Source organism: Microtus ochrogaster, unplaced genomic scaffold, assembly GCF_000317375.1.
Source record: "Microtus ochrogaster isolate Prairie Vole_2 unplaced genomic scaffold, MicOch1.0 UNK1, whole genome shotgun sequence".
NCBI classification, from domain to species: Eukaryota; Metazoa; Chordata; class Mammalia; order Rodentia; family Cricetidae; genus Microtus; species Microtus ochrogaster.
In genome coordinates, this window is record NW_004949099.1 from 37647590 (window position 1) to 37664381 (window position 16792).

The window sequence follows — 16792 nt, forward strand, 5'->3', positions numbered from 1 at the left end:
GAAGAAGAAGAAGAAGAAGAAGAAGAAGAAGAAGAAGAAGAAGAAGAAGAAGAAGAAGAAGAAGAAGAAGAAGAAGAAGAAGAAGAAGAAAAGGTAAAATCAGATCTCTGTGTTTGAGGCTAGCCTGACCTACAAAGCAAGTTCCTGGACAGCCACGGCTCCACAGAAACCCTGTCTCAAAACAAACAAACAAACAAGCAAGGCAAGATCAACATGGATTCCCACCTAGACAGAGATGCCACAGACTTGGTCATATGTTCAGTGGCTTTTTTTTTTTTGTGCCCTCCCCAGCTCTGCTGTCTCATTTCCCCAATATCCAGTCCTTCTGTCTTCCCTCCTCTCGTATGGAACAGAGAGTACAGCTCCTCGGACACGGGGGTGCACTGTGATTCAGACTTTAATGGTGGTTCTCGTTTCAAAGCCACAGAGACGGTGGCAAGTGTGGGACATGGCGTGGGGTAGTGAGGCAGTGCTCTGGTGCAGCTAGGGAAAAGACTAGGGAACCAAAGGCTGGGGAGAGAGCCGTGGGGGAAAAACCCCCAGGGCACACAGTGGCATTCTGTGAAGTACCAGGCTTCAGTTAGTACACCAAATGAAACAATTGCTAAGGCCCTTTTCTGTTACCTTCCCATGCTAATAAAGCCTCCCATCCTGGGTCATCTTGGGATACAGCCACATGAAAATACGGTTGCCGAATCCTGTCAAGTCACGTCAATTTCAGACTATAGTTATGGGGAGCTGACTGATTGACAAGCTGAACAATAATAAATAAATAAATAAATAAATAAATAAATAAATAAATAAATGTGAACGCACACACAAAAGCCTTGCCAGGCATGATCACGCATCCAGCACTCCCCAGACACCAAGTCTATACATAGTTCATGGCTGATACACAACATGAAAATGGCAGAGGCACACATGCCACACGGTCCCATCCTAAACACCTCAGCACACCGGTCCTGAAGCTCCCGCCAGACGCTGATGGCTCCTCTGTGGACTCCGTTCTAATCTTCATTCTCATTTCCAGTTTTTGGGTTTTTTTTTTTTTTAAGAGAAGAGAGAATAGATAGGCAAGTGGGAAGGATGGAATCCCAAAATCTGGGGCCCAGAGAAGAGGAAGAACAGCAGCAGCAGGGGACTGGAGAAGCCAAGAACAGCCAGAGCAGGTGAGTTGAGGTGTTCTGGGTGCCTCTGGGCGCAAGGTATCAGGGTGAACCATGGCAGGTCAGGACAGCAAGGAGGCTCCAGGAGGGTGAGACGGAGATGCCAGTCTTCAGGCAAGCGAGGGTTCACAGCACACTGGGATTTCGGAAATTATGTCCCGCAAAGCGAGCTTCATCCCCCAGCTCTTCCTCAATTCTGAGAGATGATCCATAAAGTGGCAGTCAGGGGAACAGGAGGGATCTGCTTTCCTCTCTGGGTCCCCCCAAACTCCTTCTCTGAGGACTGCCCAGGGTGAGCATTCCCTGGTATATAGTGTAGCCTTAGTGATCTGTCAATCAGACCCTCCCTAGCCCCACTAAGTGAAAGTCTTCCTGGCATCAGCTACTCTTCAGGTCCTGGATGCTAGAGATGGGATGACGGCCTAACGGGGCGTTCAGTCCCAGACCTGGGGTTCTTGTTTTTCAGGGACCCTCCTCACCTCATGAGCTGGTTGTACTTCGCCAGACGTTCAGATCTGCATGGGGCACCGGTCTTGATCTGAAACATCCAGGGGATATACAGCTTAAAGATTTCCTTCCCCTGGTCGGACGAACCTACCCCCTCTCCCACCATTTTTTACTTCGAGACAGTTGGTGCCAGGCTTGCCTTAGATTCCTGTTTCTCCTGCCTCTACTTCATAAGTGTTGGGACTATAGGCATGTACCACCAAGTCCGGGTCATTTGTTTGTTGATGGTTTATTTATTTACTTTGGTTTTTTAAGTCAGGGTTTCTCTGTGTAGCCCTAGCTATCCTGGAACTCACTCTGTAAACCAGGCTGTCCTCAAACTCAGAGATCTGCCTGCCTCTGCCTCCTGAGGGCTGGGATTAAAGGGATATGCCACCACTGCCCAGCTTGTTTATTTGTTTTGAGACAGGGTTTAACTATCTAGCTTTGGCTGTCCTGCAACTCACTATGTAGACCAGGCTGGTCTTGAACTTGTAGAGAGCCTCCTGCCTCTGCCTCCCGAGTGCTGGAACCCAGGACCTTGCACATGTACTGAGGTTAGCAACTGAGCTAAACCTCCAGACCTGAAACTTCTACTTCTATTAATTAATTATAAAAATCAATACTTTATTGATTTTGTGTCTGCGTACATGTCTGTGAGTCCGCTCATGCCACGGTGTGCACATGGAGGTCGGAGGACAGCTGGTGGGAGTTGGGGCTCTCCACCAACACGTGGGTCCCGGGAATCACACTCGAGGTGTCAGTCAGGCTTGGCACGAGGCTCCTTCACCTGCTGAGCCATCTCACCAGCTCAAAACCACCCCCTTTTCCTCTTGTTTGTTAAGACAAGGTTTCTCTGTATAGCCCTAGCTGTCCTGGAACTCATTATATAGACCAGGCTGGCCTCGAACTCACAGAGATCCGCCTGCCTCCCAAGTACTGGGACAAAAGGTGTGTAATGCCAATGCCTAGCAACACTTCTAGCTTCAAACTCCTCTGACTGTCAGTCTTCCGGCAGGACCACCTGGGCATAGCACCCACCAACCCTACGGAGATCTCTCCTAAAACTGCAGACTGGCTCCACTCACCTGGCCCGTGCACAGTCCCACTACCAGGTCAGCAATGAACGTGTCCTCTGTTTCTCCGGAGCGATGACTCACCATAACCCCCCAGCCGTTCTCCTGGGCCAGCTTGCACCTGCAGGACACACCAGCACTGACCTGCTGCCCCGAGGCGCAGGCATTCCCTACCAGCCCCAGGCTTGCTCCGAGTCAAGAAACGGCTGGAGGAGGAAAATGACTGAGCGGAAAGGCCGCGGGGGCGGATCGCGAAGTGCGGAGAGAAGAGGGGTGTGAGAATTGCAAAGGGTACCCAGCTTTCACCAACACTCCAGGGCAGACGCGGGCTAGGAGGCCTTGGAAGAGAGAGCCAGAAGGAACAAGGGCCAGGCTGGAGAAGGCCGCAAATCACTCACGCTTGGATGGCTTCCGTGACCGAGCCAATCTGATTGACCTTGAGCAGTAAGCAGTTGCAGGCCTTTTCCTCCACGGCGCGCTCAATGCGCTTTGGGTTGGTCACTGTCAGGTCATCACCCACTATCTGGATGCCAACGTTGGCTGTGAACTTGGACCAAGCTGCCCAATCATCCTGGTCAAATGGGTCTTCGATGGAGACCACTGCCGAGGGAGCAGAGAGGGACCATTAATGCTGCTTGAGCTCTGGAGGGACACCCGCCTTTGACTTGCCCCCTGACAAAGCCTCCTCATCCTTGTCCCCCCCCCCATCTTCCCAAGCCTGCTTGGACTCCTGTCATTTCATAGTTTTGTCGGGGCCCAGGGAGCTGTCCTTCTCATACCCTCTCTGAGTTCGATTCGTGTTGCCAGGGAGTCCGCCCTCATTCCTGCTCTAACTCTCCTTCTGAACTGCTAGCTATTTTACCTTGCCCTCCCTTAGGAAGATGGAGGCCAGCAACCTCCATGGAGTGTGGCAGAAGCCCTTGGTAGATCTGGGGACTCTGTAACTCTTTCCAGGCAGCAATGCCAACTTCAGTATCTACCTTCATCAAAGACACTAAAGCCTGCCACTTTCCTCTTACATCCATCCATGTCTCCCCATCCCTGCTCCTTCCACAGCCCATCCCCCCACCCCCCACCCCAGCTAGGACCTAGTAGCTCTGAGAGCCCAGGTTCTGAACCAGATGGAGGAGACCCATTACAGCTACAGGACACTCAAACCTCCTTCCCCTTCTCCCTGCTACTCGGGCTCCCCAGGACATTACCTGGCACTAGAATGTACCTGGTAAGGTTCACAGTTGCCCTACAGGGTCCCTACCTCTTTCTGCTCTCCCCGCTTTCTCTCCCCCACATCCTTCGCTCTCACCAGGATAGTTCCGAACAAAGTCCTGGTAGAGTGCCCCCAGCTGGTCCCCACTGATGTATCGGGAAGGATCAGCGGGAGACTTGAAATCCAAGTCGTATTTGCCATCACGGTAAAACTCAGAGGCAGCGACGTCCATGCCAATCACGATCTTTTCTGTGTAGCCAGCCTTGTCAATGGCTTCCTTCACCAGCTCCAAGGCTAGAGACAAGCACAGTGAAGTTATGGGTAGGAGAAATGGGTTGGAAGGAAAGAAGGAGGAGAAAAATAGAGACTGGAAGGGGAGGTGTGGCTAGGCTCTGGAGAGAGAGGCTAGCCAGGGAAACAGAGGAGTGTTAATCTGTTTCTAGTAGTGCTGGTGCCCCTCCCGCACCCCTTGCCCACACCTCTTCCTGGTGCTGCTTCTTGAACCCAAGGCCTCATTCATTTGAGGCAAGATGTCTGCCCCTGAGCCACATTCCTACCCCCTTTTCTTTTTTTTTTTTTGGTTTTTCAAGACAGGGTTTCTCTGTGGCTTTGGAGCCTGTCCTGGAACTCACTCTGTAGACCAGGCTGGTCTCAAACTCACAGAGATCCGCCTGCCTCTGCCTCCCGAGTGCTGGGATTAAAGGCGTGCGCCACCACCGCCCGGCTCCTATCCCCTTTTCTTTTTCATTTTGAGAAAGGGTCACACTAAGTTGCCCAGGCTAGTCTTGAACCCAGTCTGTAGCTTAGGCATACCTTGAACTTCCAATTCTCCTTCCTCAGCCTCTAAGTAGTTGAGATGATAGGTCTGCACTACCAGCCTGGCTAGCAGTGTGTGTGTGTGTGTGTGCGCGCGCACACACGTGCAAGTGCATGTGTGTATCCTGCCTGCATGTATGTATCTGCTCCATGACCATGCTGGTGCCCACAGATGCCAGAAGAGAGTCTTAGATCCCTTGGAGTTACATGGGTGCTGAGAACCAAACCTGAGTCCTCCGCAAGAGCAGCAAGTATCCTTAACCACTGAGCCATCTCTGCAGCGCCTAATAGCGGCTTTCTTTGGTACCACATCATAGTAGTCTTTTTCATATATTATCTCATTTAGTCCTCAATGATATTTGTAGAACTTGGATTATTACTTTTTGGGTTTGTTTTGAGACTGGTTTTTGCCCTGTAACCCTAGCTAGCCTGGAATTCTCTGAGCAAACCAGGCTGGCCTTAAACTCAGAGATGTACCTGCCTCTACCTGAAATTAAGGGTGTGTACCTCCATGCCCTGCTCAAATGCTTGGTTTTTCTTTGTTTTTGTTTTCCGTTTTCTGGTTTTTCAAGACAGGGTTTCTCTATATAGCTCTGACTAATCTGGAACTTGTTCTATAGACCAGACTGGTCAAGAATTCACAGAGATCTGTCTGCTTCTGCCTCCCAAGTGCTGGAATTAAAGGTATTATCAATCCCACACCCTCTCAACCTCACCCCCAGAAAATAATTGGATTTTTTTTGTTTTTGATTTTGTTTTTTTTCTTCTTCTGTGAAACAGTCCTGGCTGTCCTGGAACTCACAGAGATCCTCCTGCCTCTGCCTCCCGAGTGCTGGGATTAAAGGCATGCGTCACCATCACCTGGTAAATACTTGGTTCTTTTTTTTTTTTTTTTTGGTTTTTTCGAGACAGGGTTTCTCTATAGCTTTGGAACCTGTCCTAGAGCTAGCTCTTGTAGACCAAGCTGGCCTCGAACTCATAGAGATCTGCCTGCCTCTGCCTCCCGAGTGCTGGGATTAAAGGTATGCACCACCACCTCCCGACCAAATGCTTGGTTCTTAAAAGACCACTTCTGCATCTTTTTATTATTATTATTACTATTATTATTATTATTATTATTATTATCTTTTCTTTCTTTTTGGACATGGTTTTATGTAGCCCAGGCTAGCTTCAAACTCATAGCAACCCTTAGGCCTCAGCCTCCCAAGTGTTGGGTGTTTCAGCCAATAACTCTTCAGTGTTCAAATAAAGTCAGAGACTCTAATTCCAGAGCAGAGTCTGTGTACGTTGTGCACCCATCTGCATGCATTTGCATGCGTGTACATTTGTGTGTGGTGTGGTGGCCTCAGCCTGAGCAGGTGCTCTACCCCTGAGCCATACCCCTCCCCCAGTACCTCCACTTGTAACCATGACTTTTGCAGTCCCCTTCTGCAGCACTGAACATGGCCCCTGGGAAGGGGATGGGACTCATGTGGAATTACTTCCCTAGAGCATGGTTTATGTCCTCTAAGTCTGTTGTGTTATAGGATGAAATGGACCTTACCCAGACCGCGTCCCAATAGTCTCTGTTCCAGCGAGGACCTATGCTAACAGTTTGGGCTAGGCAGGTAAAAGACTGATATCCAAGGTCTCTGTGTGACATCTGAAGGCCCCCTGGAGCCCACCCTAAGGGCTGGTACCTCTTGAGATTTTCAGAAGTTCAAGCACCTGCCACCAGTCCCCTCAGGACCCAAGTGTACCACCTTTCCCAGCGTGAGACTCAGAGCTGGGGTACGGGCTCCAGGCCTCACCTTCGCTGTTCTCCAGGATATTGGGGGCAAAGCCACCTTCGTCCCCCACATTAGTGGCGTCCTTGCCGTACTTGTCCTTGATGACCCCCTTGAGTGTGTGGTACACCTCTGCCCCAAGACGCATGGCATCCCGGAAGCTCTCAGCACCCACTGGGAGGATCATGAACTCCTGCATGGCCAACTTGTTCCCAGCATGAGAGCCGCCGTTGATCACATTAAAGGCCTGGGGAGCCACAGATGGTCAGGGAGTCAAAGCCTTCCCTCCTGCCCCTGGGATGGGATCTCCAGCTCCCCCACATGCCAGGCTCAGGTTCCACATCCCCACCCTTTCTCTCTAGCTGCCCCTCCCCCTTCTTCCCCTCACCCCTCACCAGCATGCACGTCCCCTCCTCCTCTGGAAGAGACTAGGCTCACCGGCACAGGCAGGATGAGGTCTGAGTTCCCAGCCAGTTGAGCAATGTGGCGATAGAGAGGTAAGTCCCTCTCGGCTGCCCCAGCCTTACACACGGCCAGAGACACACCCAGGATGGCATTGGCCCCGAACTTGGCTGGGAGAGTAGAGAGGAAGGCACTGAGCAAAACTGTCTCTCCTTCTTATAGCCCCTGCCCCTCCTATACTCCCAAGGAAAGTTAGTTAATAAGATCCCCCCCCCCAACCTCCCGCAGCAACTTATTCATTTTCTACGACAAATAGAGGGGTTGGGGGGGAGGTGACAAGAAAGGGAAGGCCTCACCTCTTCCTAAACACCCTTGGGCGACCTCGTGCCAACTCCTAGCTTTCTGTCTTTCTGTCTAATGTTGTTTCCTCCCTCTGCAGTGGCTTTGGGCAAGGGAGGAGGAGGTCCCCTGACACCCACTGTGCCCCAGCACAGCCCCTTCCGTTCTCTGTGCTTTCCCTCTCCTCCCAGGCCACCCCCTGCTTACATTTGTTCTCAGTCCCATCCAACTCCAGCATCAGGTTGTCCAGTTTCTCTTGCTCCACCACGGAGAGACCCTGTGGGCAGAGCCCCCATTACCCAGAGCCAGGATAGAGGCTGGGCCCTAAGACAGAGGGTCCCCTCCTTCACACACAGTCTTCTGGGTGAGCAGGGTCCCACCAGATCCGTGACAGCAGCCTGCTCTGCCAGCTTTAGGGACCTTGAGTTCCTGCTGGGGCAGTAAGCAGTATTTCCCTCCCCTCCCCTCTGTAACCACAATTCCTAAAGCATGGGCTCTTTTTGCCTCCCCTTGTCCCTCCCTGGGTCCAAGATTTCTTCTAGGATTCGGGTCTAGCCGCCACCCCCAGGAAAGAGCAGGGCTCACCGAGCTGATGAGGGCTGGTGCAATGGTGGTGTTGATGTGGTCCACTGCCTTCAGGACACCTAGAAAGAGGAAGAAGGGCTGGTCAGTCCAGGAGGGGGTGGAGAGGAAAGGAGGGGGACGTCATCTAGGGGGCTGGGGCACGCTAGGAGAGGGTCACCATCACCTTTGCCTAAGTAACGCTGTTTGTCCCCATCCCTTAGCTCCAGGGCCTCATAGATGCCAGTGGAGGCTCCGCTGGGGACTGCAGCCCGGAAAAGACCTGGAAGAAGACGTACGATGAGCAAGGAGGGAGGACACTCTGGGCCAAGAGCTCTTTGGACCTTCCAGCCTAAACTCCTACATCCAGACTTCCCTGCAGACTGCTCCTCACATACACCGAGCCAGCTACACAAGCAGGGCCTCCTCACCCGCCCATTTGAGGCCTCACAGACACATGTGGGAGGCCACAGAAACAGCGCTATGCTAGGCAGAGCATGCGTGCTCCTGCACTGGCACAGGCACACAGACACAGAGGCAGGGCCGTTCCCACTCTGAACTAGAACACAGACCCATCTAGCCCGGCTCTACAAGTCGAGGAAGATCAGATTCCACAATTCAGCTATGGAAACCTGGCCTAGCAACCCCTGGTCCCTGGGCATGAAGGAAAACCTCTGAAATCTGCCAGACCCAGCACAGGGGAAGTGGGGGCTGTGGAAAGCCCATGCCCCGCCCATCACCTTTGGCAGTATGGAGATCCACCTCCACGGTGGGATTCCCACGGGAGTCCAAGATCTCACGGGCCCAGATCTTCTCTATAGACATGATGATGGTTGGGATCTCCTTGGATGGAAGAGATGTGAGAAAGATAAGAGGCTTGGAAGGGTGGAGCCTGAGACCAGTGGGAGGGGCCAGAGGCTGGGAGGGCTGGGAAAGAGGTTACTGCAGTGGCTGGGGGTGGGGAGGAGCAAACTGCAGTGGGCCTGTAGAAGGAAGGGGTTCTTCCTCCCCGCCCCCCCCCGTGGAGATAGGGAAAGGTCAAGGCAGTGAGGAAGGGGAGCTCGCTGCAGCAGGGGCGGGGTACATCTCCTGACAAGCTGGGAGAACCCCGCAGTGAAGAGGGGAGGGGCACGGCAGCTATTCCTACGCCCCTCAGCAGCTTCACCGACCAGTGGGGTTCCCCTAGACTTCCCCAGGCGGGATGGCTGCCAGGCTGGTATTTTTTCCTTGGATTTGGAACGGGAAGATGAGGGGTTGTCTGGGCAAGCGGAGCCCCAACTTGACAGCCCCCACACACAGGGTCTATAAAACACTCTCCGGGTCGTCACCTCTCTCCCAAATATGAGTTCCTCCTCTTTTCAAGAGGAGTCTGGCTGGGGACAGCATCCTGGGGTCAGGCCTCCAGACCCTAGGGGCTGCAGTGGGGAATGGTGAGGTGGTCCAGGCTGAACCCATCGTCTTCCCTACCCCCAGACAGATTCCCACTCCTCTCACCCCCCCCCCATGCATCGGAGAAAAGGAAATGCCAAAGGAGAGAGGCTAAGAGAAGGAGGGGCAGAAAAACGAGTCTAGAGCAAGTCTGAGGCAGCCAAGGAAGGGTGAGAGAGGGTATCTTCCCAAATGCAAAGCAAAAAGGACGTGCCAGGCAAACACGCGCCACAGGCCGAGACATCGAACTTAAGAAACAAATCGGCAGAATCCTAGGCGAAGACCGGCGTGGGGAGAGGGGCAGGCGAGGGTGGAACCGTGCAGTTAGAGAAGCGGGTGCAGAGAGCTGGTACCTAAACCGGGAAGAGGTAAGAGCCAGAAAGCCGGGAGCTGTCCGGAAAGGCCTGGGATGGAGGATGCTGGGGAAAGCAGGTGACAAGCAGGTCTGCAGCATCACCCACCCGGTGCGCCAAGCCCAGGACAGAGAGGAGTGAACACGGCAAGGAGCGAGTAAGGGGGATGCGGCCCGATGCGGGCCTCACCTCGAGGACTGCAGACTCAGCCGGTGGCGCTGGCGGTGGCGGTGGTGACGGTGGCGAAGCAGAGAGAGCAAGAGTGGCGGCGGCTGCGGCTCCCAGCACGGGCGGGGGGCGGGCAGGGGGCGGCGCCTACAGAGCCCGGCTGGCGCATGTGACCCGGAGCCCCCGGTGAGTCAAAAGCTGCAGGCGGAGACGCACGTACGAGCGCGGGTGGTGGTGGGGAACGGGTGGGGGAGGGGAGGGGCGATCCAGGACCAGGATGGCCACCCCCTAAGCGCACTTGCGCTCATAACCCATGTCCAGCCAACTCGAGGGAAGCAGGCGTCGCCTCACTCCAGCACTGCGGCAGGTACTGATCCATGCTGGTGGGGAAGCACATCACGCGGACCCATGAACTCGGTCAGACTCGAGAATATCAAAATACTGTTTTATTTGAAACCTGAACTGTCACACCACAGTCCACCTCCTCAGCTCCTTTCTCCAGACAACCCCTACTCCATCCTGGTTACCCCAGACCTGCTTGAGGGCTGTCCCCGATCTAGGCTCCAGACAGAGCTTAGAAGTTTAGGCCCATAGAGCAAATCACACAGAGATGACCACCAAAGAACCTGGGCCTTGGGATATGATGAATTTTTAATTCGGAGACAAAAGACAGCAAGTATCTTCCACTTCCATCACAGGGCCATGAATGTTGTGGTCCCCCACTGGAGTCTTATCAATTCTTGAGGCCAGCCTCATTGGTCTCCTGGAAGAAGAGGACAGAAGGGCAGCTTGTGCCCCACTAGAAAGGCCCACATCCCTGGGCTTCTCAGACTCTCTGCTTCGCTGCCCTCCTTTTGCCTCCCCACCCGTGTCCTGCTATTTTTAGATACAGATTCAGTGCAGGATCTTTTCCCTGGCCCAGCTGCATCCTCCATGTACCTCCAGCCACCTCCTTTCCCCACGAGCTCCTCCATGCCCCAGACCTATCCCTTTGTAACCATCCCTATCAGTTCCTCTGCCTGCCACTCACTTTTCTGGTCCCCCATGTCCTTTATCAGCTCTTCCTGGGCCTCTCATCTTTTCTTCATACCCAAGGTACCTCCAACCCCTAAGTCCGCTCTCTACTAAGGGTTCTCCTGGCCTCCTCTGTGTGCACAACCTTTGACGGGCAGTTGCATCTCCCTTACATTGGGTTTAGGAAGAGCCGCTAAGATGGTGGCCGGTAAGGTTCCATGTCACGGTCTGCATCCAGGTCCTGTTCCTGTTCCTCCTTCAGCCTCTGACGGATCTCCTCTGCCTCAGCCCGGTCCTCATCCTCAAAGAACTCTTTGTCTAGGCGCTCTAGGTTTGCCATCTGCACCAGGGCCTCCTGGCGGTAGTCGGTCTCGTCTGCACACGGGTTGTCCAGCATCACGAGGGCTCGCAACTTGGGCAGGTCCCGCAGTTTGGCCAGCTCCCCCAGGTCAGCAATCATATTGCTCCTGTGGACGAGGTCACGAGGGCTTACCTCAAGAGCATGGGCTTTGATCGCTAGCCAGGAATTGGGCTTCCTCTGCAAGAACACCGCCAGCTGGGCCCTAACAGCAATGACTGTTGAGGGCTGATCTGCCAAGTGTGCCTCTACTTCTCCACTACTGGGATTAAAGGCGTGGGCCACCACGGCCAGGCTACATTTTATCCTTAATATCAGTGAAGGGCTGTCCTCTACAGGTGATGCTCAGCTCAGGAGCAAAGAAACCAGAAATGGAAAGGTAATGGGGCCTAGGAGAGAGAGAAGGGCATTTATATAGGATACAGACAGGAAAGTGGCATTGGAGTCAGATCGAACTGCTTAAAAACAGGGATTAGAACATAGTGGTGAATTCCTATAATTTAGCTCCGCAGGAGTTCAAGAGGTTGGGACCAGCCTGGTTAATGTAGCAAGGCCCCATGTTTGAAAATGAGAAAAAAGCCAGATATGGTAGTGAATGCCTTCAATCCGAACCCTCAAGAGGCAGAGGCAGGAGGATCTCTGAGTTGAAAGCCAGAGAAACTCTGTCTTGAAAAACCAAAACCATTAAAAGAAAGAAAAGAGAGAGAGAAGAAGAAAAGAAAAAACAGATTCTTTTAGATGTTCAGAGCTCAAGAAGATCTTTGTGTTGCTCTTTGAACCAAATGCAGAAGAAAGAAAGGAAAGCAGAGGGACTAGGGAGATGGCTCAGTGGTTAAGAACATTGACTGGTCTTCCAGAGGATCTGGGTTCAATTCCCAGCACCCACATGGCAGCTCACAATTGTCTGTGACTCTGGTTCCAGGGGACCCAACACCTATGGCAAAACACCAATGCACATAAAATAAAAGTAAATGAATTAAAAATATTAAAAATAAATGAAAGAAGGAAGGAAGGAAAGCAGAGGACAGGACCCAGAAGGAGAACAAGGGAAGGACCCAGTTGTGGGTTACTGGGAGGGCCATTGACTCGGAAGCTGCTGTTGGTGATGGCTGGGTGCAAGGTGGGTGTTAGAGAGGCTGTACCCCGTACCTCAAGTTCAGGTACTGCAGTGATTTCATCTCCTTGGAGAAGCCATCCAGAGTTTCAATCTGGTTGTCTCGGAGATGCAAAGTGGTCAGGTTGCTGAGGTTCTCCAGGCCTTCTATCTTCTTCAGCATGTTCTGAGCCTACACTCAGCATGCAATACAGTGACTCAGAGAGGGGAGCAGAGGGAGGGAGGAGGGGGTAGAGAAGGGGCAGATAAGAGAGTGTGGTATAGAGAATAACGAAGTACAAAAGTAGGTGAGGTGGCCCACCCCTAAAATAAGGCAGGAAGGTTGTCAAGAGTTAGAAGCCAGCCTGGGCTACTTAGTGAGTCTCCAGGCATGTCTGGACTATAGTGTGAGACCATATTTCAAACACTACTCCCCAAAATAAAAGATAAAGAAGGGGCCTGCAGTATTGCTCCATGAGTCAAGCCTGACAACCCGAGTTCATGCCCCAGTAGCCCACATGGTGGAAAGAGAACTAACTCCTGCAAGTCACCTCTGACTCCATCTGCAGGCTAGGCTGTGATTACCCCCCAATGAAAAGGAACTGTAAAGTAATTTTAATTTAAGAAGAAAAAGAAGTCTAAAGACCAGGTTTCCCAGAACTACAAAAATGACGACGACGATGATGATAAAAATAATAAAAAAAAAATCATTACAGGAAACTAGTTTCTGGGCTAGGGAGGCAGCTTGGTGGTAGAGCTCTCTCATATGTGCAAGGCACTGGTTTCAACTCCAGATACGAAGAAGGAGGAGAAAGAGGAGGAGGAGGAGGAGCGGGGGGGAGGAGGAGAGAAAAAGGAGAGAGGGGGCAGGCGCTGGTGGCACACACCTTTAATCCCAGCACTCAGGAAAGAGGCAGAGGCAGGCAGATCTCTGTGAGTTTGAGGCCAGCCTGGTCTTCAAGAGCTACTTCCAGGACAGGCTCCAAAGCTAGAGAAACCCTGTCTTGAAAAACAAAGCAAAAAGGGCGATGGTGGCGCACGCCTTTAATCCCAGCACTCGGGAGGCAGAGGCAGGCGAATCTCTGTGAGTTCGAGACCAGCCTGGTCTACAGAGCTAGTTCCAGGACAGGCTCCAAAGCCACAGAGAAACCCTGTCTCGAAAAACCAAAAAAAAAAAAAAAAACAAAAAAAAAAAAAAAAAAAGAAAGGAAGGAAGGGAGGAAGAGGAAGAAAAGCAAAAGAAAAAAGAAGCTGCCACTATGACAAGAGCTCAGTTGTAGTTTCCTGCTGTGTTCTCACAGGTCTTCTCCATCTTCAAGGTCATCTCTAATTATGGATGAACTGCTTGAAGCTACCATTGGTCCAGGAGCCCCATTCACCCACGGAGCAGTGGCTGTAGTACCATTCTAGAAAGCAGCATGTCCAGCCTAAACAGACACTTAGAGCCTGGTTTGGCGGTGCACAGCTGTGATCCCAGCACTCACTTGCAGGGACAGACAAGAGGACAAATCTGAGCTATGTAAGGAGTTCAGACTAGCATACAGGGAGATCCTATCTCAAGAGTAAAGAAGACTTGGAGTCAGAGCAAATAACTCAGCAGTTAAGAGCACTTGCTGCTGTTTCAGAAGACCTAGGTTCAGTTCCTAGCACCCACATGGCAGCTCCAATTTCAGGGAATCTGACCTCCTTTCTGATCTCCAAGGGCACCACACACACACACAGCATGACCCATACATACATACATACATACATACATACATACATACATGTAGATAAAACACTCATAGACATAAAAATAAATAATCATTAAAAGTAAATTAATAGAACAAAATAACAAGATATTGTGACATACATCTGGAAATCCCAGCACTAGAGAGACTGAGGCAAGAGGATTGCTATGAGTTCTAGGCCTCCCTGGGTTACATAGGCCAGTCAGGACTACATGGTATGACCCTTAAAAACTGAACCAAGCCTGGCAGTGGTGGTGCATGCAGGAGACAGGGACAGGCCGGAGAATTCGAGGTCAGGCTCCAAAGTTACAGAGAAATTTTGTATTGAAAAACCAAAAAACAAACAAAAAACAAAAAGCCCAAATCAAAAACAAACAAACAAAACACAGGCCAAGGAGATGGCTCCATCAGTAAAATTCTTGTCATGCAAGCATTAGCACCTGTGTTCATGCCCCCAGCACTCATATAAAAAGCCAAGCTTGGGGGTGTTCAGTCTGTCATGCCTGCTATTGGGGTAGAGACAGATAAATCCCTGGAGCCCACAAGCCAGGCAAACAAATTAATCCGGCGTTTCAGGTTCTGTGAAAGAGCCTGTCTCAAAATACAAGGTAAAAAGCCACTGAAGAAGATGCTTGAAGTCTACCTCGGGCTTCCACACACAGCATGCCTGCACACCTGCACGTTCGTGTGTGCACACGCAGACCAGAACACACAAGTCGATTATAACTGGGCAGTGGTGGCCCATGCCTTTAATTCAAGCACTTGGGAGGCAGAGTCAGTCACATCTCTGAGTTCAAAGCCATCCTGGTCAACAGAGAAACTTCCAGGACAGCCAAGGCTATAAAGAGAAACTCTGTTTCAAAAAATCAAAACCAAAAAATATTTGATTATAATGGTCCTTCCTGGAATCCTGGGACTTGGACAGTGGCAGTGGGAAGATCAGGAGGAGTTCAAGTTCCTCCTCAGCTATGCAATGTGTTCAGGTCAACCAGGGCTACATAAGACCCTGTTTCAGGTTGGACACTGGTGGGTGCACACCTTTAGTCCTAGCACTTGGGAGGCAGAGGTCGGTGGATCTCTTGAGTTCAAGGCTAGCCTAGTCTACAGATGGAGTTCCAGAATAACCAAGAGCACAGTTTAAACCTTGTCTTAACCACCCCCAGCCAAAAAAGACTCTCTCTCGATAAATATATATATATTGGTTTTTCGAGACAGGGTTTCTCTGTGGCTTTGGAGCCTGTCCTGGAACTAGCTCTGTAGACCAGGCTGGTCTCGAACTCACAGAGATCCACCTGCCTCTGCCTCCCAAGTGCTGGGATTAAAGGCGTGCGCCACCATCGCCGGGCTGATAAATAAATATTTAAGTGGCTTCCTTGGCCTGCTTTCTGTACTTGAATAGCACATTTTGCAACAACCTGTACCAATACATTTTCTCTGTATTTTTTACTCATCATGTATTGTAGCCCTGCTAGGTTGGAAGCCTACCTCTCTTGTTCCCTCCCCCTTTCCTCTGAGAGACAGAGTCTTATTCTGTAGCCCAGGCTGGCCTCTAACTTTCAGCAGTCCTCCTTCCTCAGCCTCCCAAGTACTAGGAATCTAAGCATAAGACTGTACGTATTGTCTTAGCGTTATATTTCCACAGCATCAGTCATCATGCAAGGACGTGTCATCCTCATGGTGAGGAAGCTAGGTAGAAGCCAAGGCTGTGATCCCTTCCCTGCACCACCCTAGGGCCCAGTAAGCTACCAGGAAGAGATTCTTCAGTTTGGGAAGGTTGATTCCCAATGTGCTTTCTAGCTGGTTCCCCCGAAGCTCCAGGGTGTGCAAGCTCGTCAGTCTTTCCGGGTCCAGACCACTCACATGACGGATGCGGTTGCCTGCAGAAAAGGATGTAGTCAAGTGCACAAATGTCCCTTCTGGATGTTCAGCCTTAGAAACTTTGGCGCCTCTGTACCCTCTCTCCCTGTAATGCAAGGTGGAAGGGAAGGACAACCCTGGAGCAAGATCTCTGGAGCCCCGGGGCAAGTGGGCCTGGAGGGTTTGTCTGTCAGTGCTTTGAGAATGAATGAGTGATCCCTAAGCAATGCACTGGCCTGACTCCTTCCCTCCTGCACATTTTTGGCCAAGTGATGTTTCCCCTAAACAACCAGTTTGAAATTGTCATTTGTGCTAGGCCTAGTGGTTCTAGCTACCAAGGAGCCTGAATTGGCAGAATCATAAATCTAAGGCCTTCCTAGGCTACTATTGGGTGAGTGAGTTCAAGCCCAACTTGGGAAACTTATGAGATCCTGTCTCAAAATTAAAAATAAGTCGGGGATTGAGAGATGGCTTAGTGACTCAGAGCACTGACTGCTCTTCCAGAGGATCTGAGTCCAGGTCCCAGCACCTGCATGGTGGCTCACAGTCATCTGTACTGAGATCTGGTGCCCCCTTCTGGTGTGCAGGTGTCCATGAATACAAAGCACCCATACATAAGATGCATAAATAAACCTTTTAAAATCTTATAAAAAATAAAATTAAAAAAGTTATAAAAACTGGGGATATGGTCAGTGCAAGAGTGCTTGCCTGACATGCACAAGGCTCTAGATTCCATCCTTTGTGACACACACACACACACACACACACACACACGCACATGAGAGAGAAGAGAAAGAGAGACAGACAGAAACAGAGAGACCAAAAAAGAGAGATTGTTACCTGTGCCTTTCACAATAATATTTCCCCAATCTATTTTTCTATAGAATTTATCTCCTTTTTGAGTTTTCTGTTTTATTTTTTTTATTTTTATTTTTATTTTTTTTGGTTTTTCGAGACAGGGTTTCTCTGTGG

At 51.1% G+C, this 16792-nt stretch overlaps 2 protein-coding genes across 12 annotated transcripts in view; both read right to left on the bottom strand.

The window, feature by feature from the left end:
- Positions 1 to 378: 378 nt before the first annotated feature.
- Positions 379 to 9895, bottom strand: Eno2 (enolase 2). Of its 2 annotated transcripts, none has more exons than XM_005365196.2 (12): positions 9790 to 9895; positions 8560 to 8662; positions 8007 to 8102; positions 7844 to 7902; positions 7466 to 7535; positions 6956 to 7089; positions 6542 to 6764; positions 4032 to 4229; positions 3127 to 3328; positions 2741 to 2849; positions 1646 to 1704; positions 379 to 1362 (listed from the first exon to the last, which is right to left on the bottom strand). In XM_005365196.2, exons 2-12 carry the CDS (start codon positions 8642 to 8644, stop codon positions 1293 to 1295), a joined length of 1305 nt encoding a protein of 434 aa, XP_005365253.1. In that variant the 5' UTR covers positions 8645 to 8662; positions 9790 to 9895; the 3' UTR covers positions 379 to 1292. The 2 variants fall into 2 exon arrangements, with proteins under 2 accessions (XP_005365253.1, XP_026643912.1); XM_026788111.1 differs by lacking the exon at positions 9790 to 9895 and adding an exon at positions 9709 to 9726.
- A 305-nt stretch (positions 9896 to 10200) lies between these two features.
- Positions 10201 to 16792, bottom strand: part of Lrrc23 (leucine rich repeat containing 23) — a 10174-nt gene continuing 3582 nt past the window's right edge. For all 10 annotated transcript variants that reach the window (XM_026788116.1, XM_013352882.2, XM_026788115.1 and 7 more), the window contains exons 5-8: positions 15710 to 15840; positions 12290 to 12426; positions 10956 to 11249; positions 10201 to 10531 (exon numbers count right to left, since the gene is read on the bottom strand). In XM_026788116.1, coding sequence (XP_026643917.1) covers positions 10976 to 11249; positions 12290 to 12426; positions 15710 to 15840 — 542 coding nt within the window. In that variant the 3' untranslated portion in view covers positions 10201 to 10531; positions 10956 to 10975. The remainder of the gene's footprint in view (positions 10532 to 10955; positions 11250 to 12289; positions 12427 to 15709; positions 15841 to 16792) is intronic.

What these genes read in the sequence shown, in the direction of transcription:
- Eno2 (XM_005365196.2), bottom strand. Translation starts at nt 8,644, where the DNA reads ATGTCTATAGAGAAGATCTGGGCCCGTGAGATCTTGGACTCCCGTGGG. An exon ending in CTTTGTTCGGAACTATCCTG is followed by an intron (nt 3,329 to 4,031) that starts GTGAGAGCGAAG and finishes CTCCCTCGGCAG; the next exon opens with TGGTCTCCATCGAAGACCCA. An exon ending in AAGTACAACCAGCTCATGAG is followed by an intron (nt 1,363 to 1,645) that starts GTGAGGAGGGTC and finishes ATCATCTCTCAG; the next exon opens with AATTGAGGAAGAGCTGGGGG.